General features: G+C 43.3%; 1 protein-coding gene across 2 annotated transcripts in view; it reads left to right on the top strand.

The window, feature by feature from the left end:
* Positions 1-202: 202 nt before the first annotated feature.
* Positions 203-18287, top strand: part of rtkna (rhotekin a) — a 38484-nt gene continuing 20399 nt past the window's right edge. The window contains exon 1 of one of the 2 annotated variants that reach the window (XM_080852088.1): positions 203-354. In XM_080852088.1, coding sequence (XP_080708214.1) covers positions 262-354 — 93 coding nt within the window. In that variant the 5' untranslated portion in view covers positions 203-261. Of the gene's footprint in view, positions 355-11258; positions 11371-18287 lie in introns of those variants that run through there. The other variant, XM_080852089.1, reaches the window with a different exon arrangement.

The following is an 18287-nucleotide window of genomic DNA, read 5'->3' as shown; positions in this document are numbered from 1 at the left end:
TTGGATTGTATTAATATACACAACGTCGTAGTTGAATCAAAGGCAGCTGACCCTTTCTTGACTCAACGCACTAACTCACCCCGATCGCTAATTTGCGGACAACTTTGAATTTCGAAACACAGCTGTATCATCTGCTGATGATGCATGTACGTACGTCGCTTTGCTCATTGCGTTTTGGATTTTAGTCTTTGAGACAAACCTCCCTTTAGTCAGATAAGCCATAACACAGATCTGGAAGTGAACTGACAACCTGGATGCAGGATGCACATGGAGAGATTCACAGACATGGAGAAATTGCGGATATTTGAAGATCTCAACATGATGTATATCCGTCAAATTGCCCTGAGTATACAGGTAAAGATGCCCCTGATTTGTGTTGCCTTTGTGAGCTTATGTTAAACTTTTGTCTGTACTAACTGATACATCAGAGGGGTAGGCTAAAACATAATACAGGACATATCTGGCTGTTTGTATGTAAAAAAAAAAAAACCCTCAAAACTATCACAATGTTCTTCACACCTTTGTAAACGTGTTGTTTTCACATCAGCTGACATTATTGAGAGGGTTAAAAAAAAAAAATAGCTAATCACTCTTCGGGCATATGAATTGAAAAGTCCTCTTGAGACTTTACCCAAGACTCAGAAAACAGCCTCATCAATATTTTAGGGGTACCTTTTTAAAGTGTTATGCCAAGCCTGGCGTGTTAAATATAAAATGATTATGACAGATTGAGAACAACAGCAGTGAACTCTGTAAATGCAAGGTTAACAAACTGATATTCAAGACTAGCCTGATTCCATATTAAATATCAGTTACTAAAGACCCTAATGGCAAAAAAATAATTGTAAATGTTTGGAATGATTTATTGGAGAGGAAAGACACATGGCCACTCAAAGTGGCACTGGGAATATTAGATAGAATTTCATATCCTCTCGCCTTTGTTTCTCCCCCCCCCCCCCCCCCCCCCCCCCCCTTCCCTTCTCTTCTGGTTGCCAAAACAATGTTGGCCCCTTTGCTTTGCAGCTGTTGCGTGTTAAGTGTGAGCAGTATCCCAGTATCCCACAGCCTGACAGGAAGATTGCCCATCTAGTGCCTCTGCCACTGATGAGCCTGGAAGGGAATCATAGCAAAAAGGGGCACACTGAAAGAATCTCACGCTCCTGTAGCCTTTTGCACTCCAAAGTGAACTCACGCTGAGATCAGAGCTTGTCTCACAATCTCAAACACGCATGGCCAAAATCACCAACGAGAAAGATAACAGATCTGGAGATACACTAACCAACAGACTCTTCTCATTCTTCTTTAAATGGACCCTGATTTTTTTGCGAAAGGGCACAGAGACTATTGATTAGTTGAGGTAAATATGAGAATGGATTTTTCTTTTCTCCTACGCCTCCACCCACAGTGAGGTCGTGCAAATGCACAGTTCTGAGAATGCTGTGTTCAGACATGGCTGGTGCCTTCACGAGTTAAGCAGTCGCGTCCAAACCAGCGTTAGTCAATCAGTATCAGACCAGTCCCAATTAGACGTTTCAAAGAGTTGCCTATCAGGGCAGGGCTTGTTTACTGCATGTCCATGGCAGAGAGAAATTGCTAGAATGCTGAGCTTGATAAATAGCTGTCTTTTTCTTCCAAATGACAAGTGACCCAACTGTTCTCCATGAATGCCTCTGCAGGCTGTCCAACACCAATTGACTCTCTAGCAGATCCCTGTAACTTCTAAATGGGCTAATGAAATAATCTCAGTCACCCTCACGCTCATACGGGTGTGTGTGTGTGTGTGTGTCAGTGTTTGTGTGTTTGTGTGTGGGTGTGTGTGTGTGGATGGAACAGGCATCCCCTTTGTATCAAACAGCATGGTCCTTTCCAAAGTGACCTCGAGAAGAATTCCTGATATTCCCAACAGGCTTGCTGTTGCCCTTGTGTGGTTGAGGACCAAGAACCAAAAGCTCACCAAGAAAACATGCTCCCCTTGACCAAGACAGAGTCCTTCAAAGGTGCCATTTGTTATGGCAACCAAGCTCTGTGTTTACGATTTACGTTTTTACAATGACTATGAACATTGTTTGTTGTGTTGGCTGACCTGTGCTCTGGGTATTGTTCAAGGCATCTCCTTTCAGCTTTCCGTGAGTAAAATTCACAAGAGAAATGCACAGCTGCTCAACAGAATACAGGCCGTGGAATAGCGGCAGAGTGTCTGACCAGTTGGGTTTTTATAGAAATGTATGAAGAGCCTCATCTGCGACCTCAGGAGCACTGCTGTTTGTTCAAGTTTTAACAAGTCTCCCTTTCAAAATAGAGGCTGCTGCATTCCTCCTTTCTTTTTTTCCAACCACCTCTGTTTTTCTCTTTACAACACCCTTGTCACTCCTGAAAGCCAAGAGTGCGCCTCCTCTTCTCCGTGGCGTAAACTCGGTTAAACCTTTTGTCTCTCTGGCGCTCGTCCCAGTCAAGCAGAGACAGCTGATGGGAACAGGAAGTGAGTGTAACTTTCGCTCGTTCGTCCAGTATGAGGTCATGCTCAGGCTGCACCTCCTGATGACAAAGAGTGTTTTAGGATGTCCTTTCATGTCACGCCGATAGGTCACTTTCTCTTAACGCAGAGGCTGGCCGGCTTCCCACAGTGTTTTTCAGTGAGTGTAAGGAGACGAGCTGTGACTGGAGTAATTTGTTTCCTCTAAGTCTTACAGCAGGAACTTTTTAAGAGAACATAAGCCTGTATGTTATTGAAGTGTGATTGGGCACAGATTAAATGTGCTACTTCACTTACCCAACACAAAGAGGCATAGAGGTGAAGGTCTCTGCCACTATATTACAGGCTACCAGTACTTGGCTATGAATTCTGAAAGCTGCAGCTGAGAGATTTCCCAGTGTAGCGCTGACTCTATAAGAACAATACTGATATCAACAGCATAACTCTTTGGCCACTGTGCAATGGCACACTCAGCAAGAACAATGTAACAATGCGTTTACAAAATTAGTACAGTACATCACTTTGCTCCAAGCCTTCAGAACTGCCTTTTATTCCTACAACCACCTACTTCCAACAACATAAATATCACAAGCTAAAATAATTTCTTATGAGGTGTTTACCTCCATTTGATTAGACTTCAAGGGGCACAGAAGACAGCAAGACGAAGATGCCATCCATCAACGCATACCAGGGCGCAGTCAGTTAGATGCACAGCGTAGGCAGTTTGTTTAAAAAAAAAGTCTTGTCTGTATAAGTCAGTCTCCTGTGTCCTCGCCAAGTCTCACCAGGCTTGAAGACACTGGCATCAGCCTGCTGCAGCGGGAGGTCCGTCTGTCTGCCCTCCAGTGTTGGAGAGCTGCAATGTCTGCCTCCATACTGCTGATGTGTAACTACAGCACTGGTGCTATAGAGTGAGTGACTGGACTTCATCTGAAGCTATTGTGGATTTGTGTGTGTGCGTGTGTGTGTGTGTGCGTGTGTGTGTGTGTGTGTGTGTGTGTGTGTGTGTGTGTGTGTGTGTGTGTGTGTGTGTGTGTACATGCACGTGTCTGTTTGTGTGTGGAGGGGGGAGCAGTTAAACCTATAACACGTGCTGGATATTGGCAACCAAAGCTTACTCAACAGTTAGATAGCTTACAAAAGTCTACAACCACATGTTAATCTAACTCGGGGGTCACCATTACATAAGATGTGGTTCAGCACCAGTCACACCAGATGGTTCAGGCTCTAAAATGGAGGGATAGTTTCAAGCATTAAGTAGCATTAATGAATGAAGCGGATAAAAGAACACCGAATAATAAGATGACCAGGCTTTCCCTGTAAGGCTACTATATGTGGCACAGAGCTCTTGGGCTCAGAGCTTCAGGGACATGGGATTCAGTTGGTACTTCATCACAGATGAGGTCAACAGGAGACCAGCAAGAGGTCAATAGTGAGATCTAAAAATACGCTGCTCTGTGCCACTTCAAAAATAAATTAAAGCTGCTATATTTAGTTTTTTTTTCTATAAAGACCTGTTTTCAGGAGTACAGACCTACTCCAAATTGTGCAATGAAATGCCATAGTTCAATGAATCTTCATATTCAAAACCTTCAGTTCATAAGATCTTAAAAAGATAAGCCACATAAATACATGTAAGTATTGAGAAACCGTTAATAATTTCTCAATAAGAAAAGCAGACAACTTGGAGAATTAAGCAAACAACAATGGCGTCTTTCCGTCAGCACTACTCCCTTACCTGCTATAAAAAAAACTCCCACACATTTCCAGAACTCTCTGGTATCTAAATGTGGTCAGACTTCATAGTGGAAAAAATAACCAGGTTTCGCACTCCTAAAAGGAATTTTTCTAAATGATAAAGTCAGCAGGTCTATGGTTTTAAGCCAGAGAACGGAAGGGCATATGCCATGATTGTAGAAACCCATATGATGTGGGTATAAGATGTATAGATAGGACCACTGTACGTTCAGTTAACAGAGAACACAATTCACTCTTTCATTCACCTATAGGTTATCCATTCATTTCTCTGTAGGAAGTATGAAGAGCCTGGTCTTCCTCTTCTTCTGTTGGTTCAGCTGTGGAGTTGTTTAGGGAGACTTCAATGCCCCCATGAGCTCTGCTAAGATAGCAAGCTAAGCTAATAAAAAGCACCCATCTAAGCAAGCATGGCATCTATTGCCATGCTTACGCTGTTGTGTGAGAAGCACAAACATTCAGATTAGGCTGTAGACTCTTCCTAAAAAATACATAAACACACAAAATATGAAAGAAAAGGGGATATGCTAATCTGTTGAGTCTACAGTAAGTCTTGACTACAGTAAGGTGAGATGTGTCAGTGAAAGCACTCTTGTGTGATTTTCAGTTTCCTCGTGCTCCCTGACTTGAGTAACAGTGCCAGCCTTTGGCACCACTCGCCCATTCTCCAGGGCCGTGGTCTGGATCGGGCTGCTCTGGAGCACAGAGGAGGGGAGTGTTGCAAGTACAGAACGGTGAAGAAAGGGGACATTGTGTTAGGTCACCCACGCCTCGTTCCAGAACCACCGCCACCACCCCACTCTCACACCAGCCCCGCCCCTCAACCAGCCCCCTGCGTCCCTGGCTCGGGCCCTGGACCCGGCCCTTTTGCGTGGTGGGGAGCCATGGTGAATGGACACTCTGTGCAGCAGAAACAAGTGGAATGCCTCGGCCAAAGCCAGTTTCCTTTGAAAAACACCAGCCGGGAGCCAGGGTGTAGCGGGAGAGTGTAGAGCAGGGAAGAGCAGAGAAGAGCAGCTGCTGCTGAAGCCCAAACTGGAGCTGGAGCTGGAGCTGGAGCTGGCCTTGGCCATGCTGACATTTCTTCGATCTCTGAAGCCCAACGCTGGCACAGGGCTACCAAACTTCTTCCCCCAGAATCTTTGCAGGCTCCAGTCTCCCTTCACACATGAATACGAAGCCTCATAAATCTAATGAGAAGTCACAGTTACTCTGCTCTGTTTGGAGAGAGAGAGAGAGAGAGAGAGAGAGAGAGAGAGAGAGAGAGAGAGAGAGAGAGAGAGAGAGAGAGAGAGAGAGAGAGAGAGAGAGAGAGAGAGAGAGAGAGAGAGGAGGGTGATATGAATCTGTGCTGTGCAACTGATTCAGGAGTGTTTTCCACTCCTTATTATCCACCCCAGTGAGTAGAAATGAGAACAGTGTTAAACTACACCCCTGCGAAAACATCCAAGGGTTGTCCAGATGAATTCAGTGTGTGGCTGGCTGCAGACAGTGGTGTTTCGGAAGAACACACACCAGATCTGCACAGAGCCTATTATTATTAATGGTGTGCTTGTGCTTGTCTGTGTTGTATTGAAGCACAAAGCACAATGTATGCATTTGTCAGTAGCGACTGTAAACATGCAATCAACATGTGACAGGAGGAATTTGTTCGTGTTGCAACTTGAGGTCCCAATGTAGGCCTTGGTACTTTGTTTGGAAGTGAGTAATATTACAAGTTAAACAAACTTCCCACCGCATAAACTTACAGTTGGCTACATTAAGCGAATCACATATTGTTAGGTATGGCTCACTGAGAGAGATCATTCTGCGTGAATTTACGTACAAAATACCCTAGGGTTACTGTTGGTAAGGTTTGTCATACCATGTTTAAACAAAATTAATATTGGCTTTCTGTAATGGGTTTTGACAGCAGTCCTTATAGATACTACTGCGTCTTTCAACAGTACCAATGTAAAGATAAAGGTTTTATCCAAAGCGACGTAAAGACAACCTGCAGCGATTGGGAATCGAACCCCGGTCAACCACTTGCAAAACTGCAACACCTACCTTAATGTGAACATTATCATTCACAAATCTATGTTCTGCCTGTTTTCCCACACTCCATCTAATCAGTGCTTATACCTGTGCCAACCTGCAGTTTCCCAATACACAGCTTCTGTCCTCTTCCTTAATCCCAGGCTTCATGACCTATGCTTGTGCCTGCACCTCCTGTCCTTTCATTATTATGAATTATTGCTCTCCCTATTTGTGCTTGCCAAGCACAGGTTTCACAACCAAGGTGTTTGGTAATAACTTACACGGTGTTCCAGTCCTGCGATGACTGACTGTGTGTGTATGTTTGTGTGTGTGTGTGTCTCTGTGAATGTGAGTGCGTGTATGTGGATATGCATGTCTATGTGCATGTGTGAGGGGTGTGCACACATGTGTGTGTTTGTGAAAGGGCCCTTAATTGGAAATGTTACCGTCTGGTTCTGGGCTGCTGTGGATGGACATGTGAGTAAGTGAATAAGTGATGTCACACATCTGTCCTCAGGGCAGTGATGTATTGGGATGGAAGATTAAGGTCTCGAGGGTCAAACAGTTTCCTGGACCTTAGGACCATTTCACATGGCCTGTTACGTACTCCAGTGGTTAGATATCATGGCAGGCTTCACAGGCAGATTTAGTGCAGGCCCCCCTGTTCTCCCATGGCTGTACAGGCCACACTGGTCCTCCATAAAAAAGTGTTTTGGATTTGTAGCAGAGAGAGAAAGAGAAAGAGAAAAAAAGATGATCCATGACAAAAAATAGAGAGACAGTGAGGGAGAGAGAGTGAGAGAGCGTGGAGAACACACATGTAAAAATGCCTCATCTTAAAAATGAAACACAGGGGATTTTAGTCCTGTCCTCCAAGGGAAATATGGAGTTTTAGGCCTCTTTCCTTTCCAGACTGTTCTACAGGAAGAGATACTTAGCCTATAGCCCATACGGTATGCAAGGGCCTCAGTGTGCTATATCCTCAACCTGAAAAGGCACACAGCTCAGCTTTTGTAATGCACGTGACTAAACTTGTGATTTTGTATTGTAGGGATTTAGCCCAGGAAGAGATTTGCAGATTGGACAAAACAAGATGGATGTCTAATCTTGACACTGGAAAGACATTGATTGGTGCATAGTGACACTGACTAACATAGAGGGCTAACACACAGGTATTACAACATAATGCAGAGACTAAAAGGATAACAGCAGTACACGCGAACACAAGACCCAAAAGGGAGACACCGCAACATTCCAAAACCAAACACATACACATAATTATAGATAATTAAACAATGTCATTGCTAATTTGATTTACCAGATATGCCTTATGAGATTACATAGTTTACGGTGTCAGGGCACAATTGCTAGCCCGGTGTCCCAGGGCAATCAAGTTTTCCCATCAGGGGACCAAAATGTAACAACACCCTGTCCAACAGGCTATCAGAAATTATCCAGTAAATTAAATAAAATTCCCTCCTTTGTTCGCCTTTCCTGCTCTTTTGACTTGCTATTTGAAGAAATCATGAGTTGTTGATCCTGACGGTTTATCCTCTAGGAAGTGTACACGTTAATCAGAAAGGGACAAGTTGGGTAGTGTTTGAGGCCAGAGTTCTCTGCCACACCAGCGTTCCACACTTAATAGAGCACTTGAAAAGCTGAGATCAATACTGTTAAGCACACATTCATACATCTCACAACATAGCATGTACACCACAACATGAATTTGGATTTAATTAAGTTTATTCACACCATTATTCATTTGTTCTTGCTCAGACATCTCCACAGTAATGGTGAAGATATGAGTGCCATGGGCAAATATTTATGAAAGACATGATGGAGAGGCAGGCAGAAGTCGGACAGAGAAGCTACAGAGAATAAGAAAAAAAAACTGTGGGATGACACTGATACATCTTGTATGTTTGAACGTGTTAATGCTTAAAATACTAGAACATTAGCCGACACAATGCATGCACACCAGGCAATAAACATCCAAGTTTAACTAGCTTATATTAGAAAGCTAAAGATCCTATAGGCCAGATTTAATGTTACAAGCCTAGTCTATGGGGCAAAAGGCTACTGCTGACCAGAGTGTGTGGTTTAGACCAGCAGTGGCAGCAGTGGCCTTTAAAGAAACAGAGGAGGATGCACAAGCCTTAGTAAGATGTGCTTGTTAAAGAAATGTTTTTATTGCTAAGTTTCTAGATAATAAATGGTATTTTTTTGGTTATTGGGCTAGTCTAATTCATTCTGGGCAACCAACATTTTAAGAACGAATGCCTCTATTTAAAAAAGTGTGCCATGTCTCTGTGCATGTTTCACAAGGCTTTTGTAAGAACTAAACAGTTGTCCCAGCCTGACCACATACTATTTAAGACTGACGTATCTGGTTTCAACCAGGCGGCCTGTGTGCAGAGGCCTTATTTATCTCTCCCTACTGGCCACCTTCACTGAAGCAGTTCCATTGGTCACTAGAGCGTTATGTTTTGGAGCGCACTTTGATTGGTTAGTCTTTGATCCCGACGGACCAGATCTTGGCATAACACTTGTCCAGACCACCTGCCCATTAGTTTATCCTAATGTGTGTGTGTGTGTGTCCGTGTATGAGTGAGAAAGAGAGGGATGACATTATAGATTTCTTATGTCTATACATGTGTTTTTTTTGTAAGATTTTGAGACATACAGAGTAAAGTCTTCTGTCAGAAATACACCATTCTAGCCACAACGTTTGTGATAGCTCTGATCGGTGGCACAAAAGAAAATGAAAGAGGTTACATAAGAATTTACATCGGATTAAATTTGGTTGTGTATACAACGAGGAAGGAAGCGAGCTCCAGAACAGACCTTTTCTTCGATAGGAAACAAGATTGTTTGTCTGGGAAAAAATCTGTGAGAAAATAAATAGGATGTAGTGACTTAGCATGAGGCTACTAAAGGTCACAAGACCAAATACCAAACTTAATGAAGTGTGTCATAATAAAAAATTAAAGTGACATTTAGATAATTGCTTAAAGGAAAAACAATGTTTGTTTGGAACATGAGGCAGCAGTGTGCAATAAAAAAAAGGGTAAACGACATGTTTATAATAATGCCCATTGAATGACAATGTGTCATTCCGTCTCGGGTGATTTGGTCAACACACTTGCAACTGACTGGTCCTGCTTTGTTTTTGGGGCAACTGTCTGTTTATGTCCATGTATGTCCTTATAACATACTGTAGCTCCCCTATACAAAATGGCACTCATTTAATATTGCAAAGAGCACTGTCGTCCATTGTAAGGCTTTATTATAGTTGATCGCAAAAAGGAGCACTTAGGGCAAGTTAAAAGAGGCTATTTGATGGTCCCAGGTTCACCAGATCACAAAGGTCCCTCTGCAGCGGTCTCCCTTTACCCTGAGGCACTAATCATTTTTGTCTGGCGATATTTACTGCACAGAGGAACACTCCATCTTCGGAGGAATCTGCAGAGCAAGTGTGTGTGTGTGTGTGTGTGTGTGTGTGTGTGTGTATGTAAGTGTGTGTGTGTGTGTAGGATGCTACTATGAAATATATTCAAGGGTTCACTGCATGTTCCCCCCCTTTGCTCCTCTGCAGTCGTCCATTCTTCCTCTCTCCATCTGTTTTTCCTGCACTCTGCTTTTCTCACCCCCTCTTATTCCCTCCCTCCCTCTGTTACCTTTAACTCTCACCATCATAAACACTTCAACACAACTACCTTAACCAATTCATCTGGAACCTCTCTAAGAGTGCCGAGAGCAATTCTGCTGAATCCTGAACAGTTAGTATTTTATGACAAGTTGTAGTTAAATTTCGTAAAGAGTTCGGTGGAACTGTCAAAGTTAAAATCAAGGGCATCTTTGGGAGGTCTGCATTTTCAATTCTTAGTTTTATTGTTGAGTTGATTGCAGCCGAGAGAAGCAGTGTTTAAACTATTTAGATTTTATTGGGCCCTTTGATGCTAACAAGTTTTCTTTTTTCGTTATATTCATAAAGAAGGTGAATGCATTGGAATTTTCCCCTGTAAAACATGTTCTGTGGCTGCATTTTTCTTTGTTTGATTCATAGATTAATTTGCTATGAAAAAAACAATCAGTTGCCATGCTTTATGTCTCTAAATCTCTGATGAGGTGTCATATTTTGTATTCTGCATTTTGAAAAGGTTATTAGAGAGAGTGGTTAGAGCTTCTCCATAACTACAACCATAACCATAACATTTCATGTCCTCATATACACTTGGGACTCTGGGGTTAATATCTGTACAGTCACGTAATCCAGAGAATTGATTAATGTTTCATTCATTATGCCGTTCTATATATCGCTAAACACATTTGTAGACATGTATACTGTATGTATATAATGTATACATGTTGTCTGGAGATGTTAGGGGGGTTATTTTGATGGTTCTGTGTTATAACACCTTTATGACATTTCAAGTGATTTGGTATTGTTTTTACTTGATATTCTGCACGAAACATTCTTAAAAATTATTTCTCAAACAAAACCTTGACATTTATGGGTTTATGCCTTGGTATGGGTGTATTCACCTTAAGTCTTGCACTTCAGTTTCATTGCTAATGATATCTCAAAGCACTGTTTTCTGAACTGTTACCTTATTGTTACCTTACGATATTTTACAAGAAACTGCGAGTATTCATTGCATGTACAGTACTTGCCATCCTTATAATACGAAATAGTCACACAGCCTGCCGGAAACCAACACTAACAACAACATGTGCACGTTACGCCGCCTCCTCGGCTGCCTCTCTGGTTGGCTCGTGTTTCCCCTCCTCTCTGCCATGGCAAGCCGAGGTGCACTGATGACAGCCGGGAGATGAGCTCGGCCAGATGACTATGGTTAACGCCGGCTATCCTGGGCAACAAGCCTATATTGTGCAATCGAAATAAAAAAGTCACCGTCTGTTTGGCAAGTTAAATAGTATTTGCCAGAGAACCGTGTTGCATTTCTAACTGTGGTGGAAAAGACTGACACTTAAACAATCTCGGGAGTTGTCGTGGATGGGGCGTATGGAACTGCATGTAGTATTGCGTAAGCGTGCTTGGTGATTTGGAATTTCGCTGTCCTGGAGCCGGTCACACCATGAATAACTCCAAACCAACACGAGTAAGTGAGACATTCTCATTTCAATGTGTAATGACAGTAACAGTTATGTGTTAGCCAGTGTAATCGTTTGCCCTCCTGTAGCTTGACATTTCAGCAAAACATTTCAGTCAAATACGTGGATTGCTATAGTGCCGTTTCAGTAAACTACGAGGATGATTTGCCGCTTCCTAACTGTCTGAACAGTGATTTATTACAGCGTGTAGAATAGCTGGTTGATGCTGTGAAGGTGCGCTCACTTAACAGCAAGGTCAGGTAGCCCGCACGCACACTGGTGTCAAGTCAACCGAAGGCGGACACTTCTGTCACAATTCTATTGACGAATTGACCATTCTCTCGACAACTTGCAGTCCACGATTGACTTTACCTTAAAATGAGAATGATTAACAGAAAGTATATGAGCAATGTATGAACATACAATATATTTCCCTAGAGAAAAGCCATTCCATGTTGGGTAATCATAAAAGTGCTTTGCTGGACGAAGGCAGTGCCAAAGCCTCTTTCACATTATGCTTGGCGTTTTTTGCCTATTTTAGGGTACACAGTTTTACTCAGAGCCACAGAATAATGGCTTTATTGTGCTGAATATGGAGATTACTGAAATCGTCTATGTTGTAGACGGCTTTTGTGCTCTGGGTATTTAAGGATATGAAGTAAGTGGTATTTCATGTCATTCCACAGCTTACCGTCGTCGGTTGTATTCCATGCGTAACAATGAGACAATCAGCATTAACATATTCCAGTCACACTGTCGATATTGGGTATGAAAGGCACCTGTGTCAGATCCCATCTCCTACATGAACTTTGAGTGGATTGAAGAGTCAGCTGCTGCAGTCTTTTTTTTTTGGCTGGCAGTGACCTTTCCCCAGAGGTCTAATGTACAGTATAGTTCTGCTAAACTATTAATCACTCATATTTTTTCGTTGTGATCTCAAATGGTAGGCTTATCAAATCAACCAATGGAACCAATTACTTGTGACGTTCCACTTGAGATGTGTGTCCGTTTCTCACTGAAAGATGCGTTATTTGTTATCAGTGTGAACTGATATTTTTTTTGCAGGATCAGTGTTCTCTCCATTGTTTCAGTCCATTTGGCACCTTTCACCAATCAGGCTTCTTTCAGCAGATTTAAGGATGTAAGCAAGTGTTAGCAATTCAAGTGGATGTGAAGGTTAAGTAATGAACAGCGTAGGGGACATAGCTGGTTGAGTGTTGAAAATATTTTGGATTGTCTTTAGCTGTCTTCTTTACAAGAACATTGTATATATTTTAATGCATTATAGTCTGTCTCCATGTAAATAGTCAATAGATCTGGTATGAACAGATCATTTACTTCCAAATCTGCAATAAGACTGCATACAGTGCATACAGTCTGAATATTAAAAGCTTACTGGAGAAAGAGAATGGTTGGAGCATCACTGTGAATCACCATCACAGATGTTGTTGTTTTGCCTGAAGGGGTTAAGCATCCCTTAATTTTCTCAGCTTGGCACAAGCAGGACTAATCATCAACCCTTTCCTAGTGCCCATTAGTCAATAGACTTGTTTCACTTCAGGTATTCCTCTCTGCAGCAATTAGACAATTCACTGCAGTCCCCCCTTACCCGGAGTGATCAATCTCTGCTGAGAATCAGGGATTTGTGGACTGTGCTCTTTTGTGTCCGCTGCAGTCTCTGAAAGGTGAGTTGCCAGCAAAAAGAAAAAAAGAATTCTCAGCAGAGACTGCTAACCTCTGGTGTTGTCAAGGATAGTGACGGTGTCAAAGAGCTGGTGACTATATAGGGCAGCTCTTCGGAGAAGTGCAGCCTATATGCTGTGGACCATGGCTTGTGTGTGTCTGTGTGTGTTTGTGTGTGTCTGTGTGCCTGTGTGTGTTTGTGTTCTGCTGTCTCATTTGCTGCTGCTTCCCAACCCTACATCAGGCCCAGAGGAAGAGAAACGCACACGCATGCCATTAACGCTCAGAACACACACAAATACAAATGCACTTAGTACTAAAGTCTGACACTCTGAATGGTTTGTTGGGTCACCACAGCACTTCGACCGCACCGCTATCGGCCAGCTCAGCTCATCTGACTGAGAATCCACAGATTCATGTTGGCAGTTAAACTGACTGGATGTTGCTGAGATGGAGGTAGACCGACCATTTATTTTTTAGGACAGAGTGATTTCTTCCTGTGGTGGCTGAGGCCAGCAGCCTGGAGGAAGGAATGATGCGCGTGTAGATAGGCAGGCAGGAAGAGAGAGACGGACGACTGTGGTGGTGTCAGTCTGACTGAGAGGCAGCCAAGGGGAAGAGACGCTGCTGTGGCTGTTTGTACGGTCTCTACGGTACAGCCGGTGCAGCACAGAAGCAACCAGAGCTCAAATCACAAGTGTTTGTTTCCCCAGCGGTCCATCACCCACCATCTCTCTTGCACACTAGGACAAATGCTGGAAAAGGTTTCTTCCATCACAATTTAGCATTAGAATGTTGTTTTGATGAATGGGGTGGTGACATTAAAAGCATGACCCTTGCTATCTGACAAGTATTGAACTGCCGTATGTATACTTGGTACTGTGCTGTCTGAAGGAAGGAAGTACATATAAGAGGTTGGCAACAGTGTTTAAATATACATACTCCTGAATTATTGAACAGGGATGTGTATAAGCTGAGAAATCCACTGAAGGGAAGGGCTGCTAGCTGTGGCACTAGCTGTATTTGTCTCTGTGTCACTTGGGCAAAAACACCCCTGATGGCAGTTATTTTTCATTTTCAGTTCTCTGTCGTGGAGAAAGGAGAATGACTGAAAAGTCATTTGGGGCCTTTGGCAGCAGTGCTCAGGGAAGGGAAGAGCTGATTTGACATTGGGCTTTGCTCTGTACAGTAGCAAGTGAAGAGAGAAAACACATCTCTTCTTTTAGCATTTCAATGTGATGCTTCTATCCTGGTCATTTGTCAAGAACTTCCTTCTGTCTCTCTCTCTCTCGCTCTCTCTCTCTCTGTGTCTCCCTCCTAACTGTGGAGACCACTGTGTCCTGGGCAGTTCTCCAGTATGACATGTCCTGCACGTGTGCTTGCTTGCTATTTCTGATACTTCATCAGCTCTATCTGAGTCATCGGAAGAAGCAGTTTTATCCCCAAAACCAACCCCCCCCCTCCCCCAGTCTCTCTGTTATGTTCTGCTGTTTAACCTTCAGTAGTATTACTCCATCTTCACGGCAACCAGGTGTATCTTTTGTAAAGAGGGCCTAAGGGATGTTCATTATGGTGCATAGTTCTGCCGGGCGACCTGCTGTTTTACACCATGCATATGAATAGGCTTCTCCAATGCACACTACTGGCTCCCTGCCAGCACATGTAGGCTGTGCTTGTGTGTGTGTGTGTGTGTGTGTGTGTGTGTGTGTGTGTGTGTGAGCGTGTGTGAGTGTGTGTGTGTGTGTGTGTGTGTGTGTGTGTGTGTGTGGTGTGTGTGTGTGTGTGTGTGTGTGTGTGTGTGTGTGTGTGTGTTTGTGTGCGTGTACGTGTGTGGTCCTGAATGTGCAAGCCTGTGTGGGTGTGTGTGTATCTGTAGGGAAGAGAGTGAGCGAGAGTGTTTCAGCGAGCTGCAGCATGGGAGGTCATTCATCTGAAGTACCTCACAATCATGGTAATATTGATGATTTCTCTCCTGAGACACAAATTATATTCTACACCATTTAATGGTCTGCTATTTTTTGATGCTGCTCTTCCTGCCTCTGTCGTCGCTCACTGACACAGACCTGCACACATTTGCATATTCTCCGTTTACCACAGACTCTCTTAAAACACCTTAAGATTCCAGCCACCGGTTGTAACGAAAGACAACCACTCTTCATTTAAACACCTGTTCTGTCCACTGTACTTATAACTACAAAACAATCTCCACAATAAATCCCAGCTCTTGTGTCATATTCAATCACAAAAGGAGCTGGTAAATAGCCTGTGTAATCTGCAGTAATATTGCTGCCGTTTGTGTAAATGTCACTGTGTCTAAATGTGATGTGCCCTGCGCCATTACATTCTTTTCACTGCATGCATTTTGTGGATTGAAAGCAAGATCGTTTTCTGACTTGCCTAAAAAGCCAAATCCAATTTTGCACCAGACCAGGCGTCAGATTGGCATGTAAACGACCTCATTGGGCAGGAGGGATTGATTTTATGTGTGTTTCATGACCACCGAAGAAATCTTCAGGATACTCAAACCCTGTGGTGGTCCATAATTCAAGTGGACAGATGGTTGCAGAGATTATTTATGTTTGACTGGTGCAGTAAGTCCAATAAGGAAGACTATAAGGAAGATGAGCTGAAAACAAGGTTACGGGAATCTTGGGGAAAAGTTTAGGAATTATCCCGGTGGGACGGTCTTGACCGGGCCAGTTTTTTTTTTTCCCCCATTTCCCCCGTTACCAACCCCTGAGACATTATATAGGCAATACAGATATTCAGTCGTTCATTTTAGAGGCACTGTCATGGGTGGTGCAACCTGTAGCCTAATAGCAATGAGATCTTGCAAAGAGCATCAGCATTGTGGTGGTTACCCTTGTCTTAACCAGGTTAGGGTATGTGGTGCAGGAGCATTTTGCTGTCTCTCTTAAAGTAACACTATGCAACAATTTGTCACTTTTTTAGGTATGAGTGTATTCATTGAACAGGATAACTCTATTGGAAGAGTTTTTATTACACCTGGACCACACAACAGCCAACTGTGGAGCCACCTGCTCATATGTGGATGGGGACAGTCAGTGTCCTGTTCATGTGCGGATGGGGACAGTCAGTGTCCTGTTCATGTGTGGATGGGGATTTTAGTCTATAAAAGAAAAGTGTGTTACTAACTACGACACTAAGGCTTTGTCCATTAAATCTGTCTGTTGGTAGGACTACATAGCATATTTGCCACCAGCCCTGATTTTCCTTTGAGGCGTCACCTACCCAAGGTCACCCAAACAAGCCCACTCTCCACTAGTCAGCGCACTCTATATTCGGCAAGGGCTTTATAACGCTGGAGACTCGAGGAGTGCTTAGCCCTCAATTAGCCCTTGTGATCTGATTAGCGATTAGCGTTTTCCACAGCATTCCTCAGTAGGCGGGATAAGTAAAAAAAAAAAAAAAAAAACACCAGTGGGAGGGGGGATGGGCAGGAGAGAGGGATTAGCCTGCGATGTGACGGGAGCGTGACGGGAGTGACGGGCTGCCTTCATTTGGCCCACAGGCCCAGGAGATAAAGAGGAGCTTATGGGGGCTGGGTGGATGTATGGAGGGGATTGGGGTGGGGTTGAGGGAGGGGGCAGGTGCATCCCGCCTGCGCAGGTGGCCTCTCCCTCACCTCCTTGACCTGGCCTCACCTGCCGCTACTACACGGCTCTGCCATGTCTGTTTGGGTTAGCAGAGCAGGGATTAGACACTACACTAGCTCTCTCTCTCTTTCTCTCTCTCTCTCTTTCTCTTTGTGTTTGTTTGTGTATACAAGTCCCCATGTTCTATTCAATACAGTAACGTCATGAGGGTGCAAATCCACATGGGGACAAAACGGGTAACAGAAGCACAAGAGATGTCAAGATGTCAATGTTATGTGTGTTTGTGTGTGTGTGTGTGTGTGTGTGTGTGTGTGTGTGGCCTGTGTGTGTGAATATGTGCAAATATTCATGTGAGAGACAGTTTTTGTATTTGAGTGGGTTCATGAATGTGTGTGGGTTTGGTGTTTGAGTGTGTTTGTACATGTCTTGTCCCGCTTGATGCTCGGTCTGTCCACACAGCCTGCCCGAGGTCTTCATTGTTCTTAGAAGTGATTGTTATTTTCTATAGGACAGTCTGTTTTGCTTTACCAGCAACCTCCAGCATTAGTAATCACGCTGTTATGTAGCTCTTTCAGAACAGTTAGGCTGTTCTGATCATGTGCTGGGCTTATAGGAAAAGCTGGATAATCAACTGTTGACTATTATTGTGTAATATGGATCCGTGCCAGCCAGGGTGCTTACTGCTCTTTTGCAGGCATGCTTTCCTGAAGTCCCTGCTAGCCTCCGCTGCTGTAATTCACCAGCAAAGCACTCACAGAGAATGTTGTATAGCTATGGACACTGGCCAACTGTTGGCTTCAGAAGCCAAGCAGTTAACTGTCAGAACTATTTTTGAGGCTGATATTCCCAGAGTTGTTTTGCCATGAAGGATTAGCCTTCGGCGGGTGTATTGATGAAGAGACACTGCAACAGGAATGTCAATTCATGACATAACATGTGATGAACTAATACTTACTAATTGCAGATGAGATGGATAAGAATTATGTTTGTGTGATGTTTTATAATGCCTTTCTAATCTTGGGATTGTGAAGATTAAAATATGTTTTACTCATCGCAGATTAGATGGATTTGTATTGTGCTTGTGTGATGTTTACAATGTATTTCTAATCTTGGCATTGCGAAGTTTAAAACAAAATTCAACTTGTTAACTAGAAAGGATGTCCAGGTAATTTGTCAAAGGGGCAAATCATGTGCTGTGGCCTTCTTAAAAGAAGGGTGTATTAATCAGGTCTTTGGTCTTCTTAAAAATGGGGTGTACAAATGGAAGAACACTCTTCTCATCAGGTCTTGTTCCAATCAAAGTACAAGAAGGGGAACCTTAGAATGCAGCTTGGCTAATATTAGGCCTCACATGCTCATAATCCTGCTAAAGACCTGGCAGCTGCCATTGTGCTCTTTGCTCTCCGATTCTTTCTGTTCGTCATGGCAAATCCCCAAAGACTGTTCTAGGGCTTCTCTGTAAAAATCTGTCCTGGGAAAATGAAGCAGCTCCTCCTCGAATGTGCTTCTTCTTCTTTTTCTTCTTCTTCTTCTTCTTCATCTTCCTGAGGTTTGTGTTTACATGTGTGTGTTGGTCTTCATATAAATGGGCTCATCCATGATAAAGCACGGCTCATGCCACGACT

The sequence above is a fragment of the Sprattus sprattus genome (assembly GCF_963457725.1).
Source record: "Sprattus sprattus genome assembly, chromosome: 15".
NCBI classification, from domain to species: Eukaryota; Metazoa; Chordata; class Actinopteri; order Clupeiformes; family Clupeidae; genus Sprattus; species Sprattus sprattus.
This window is presented reverse-complemented; position numbering and strand designations above follow the sequence as displayed.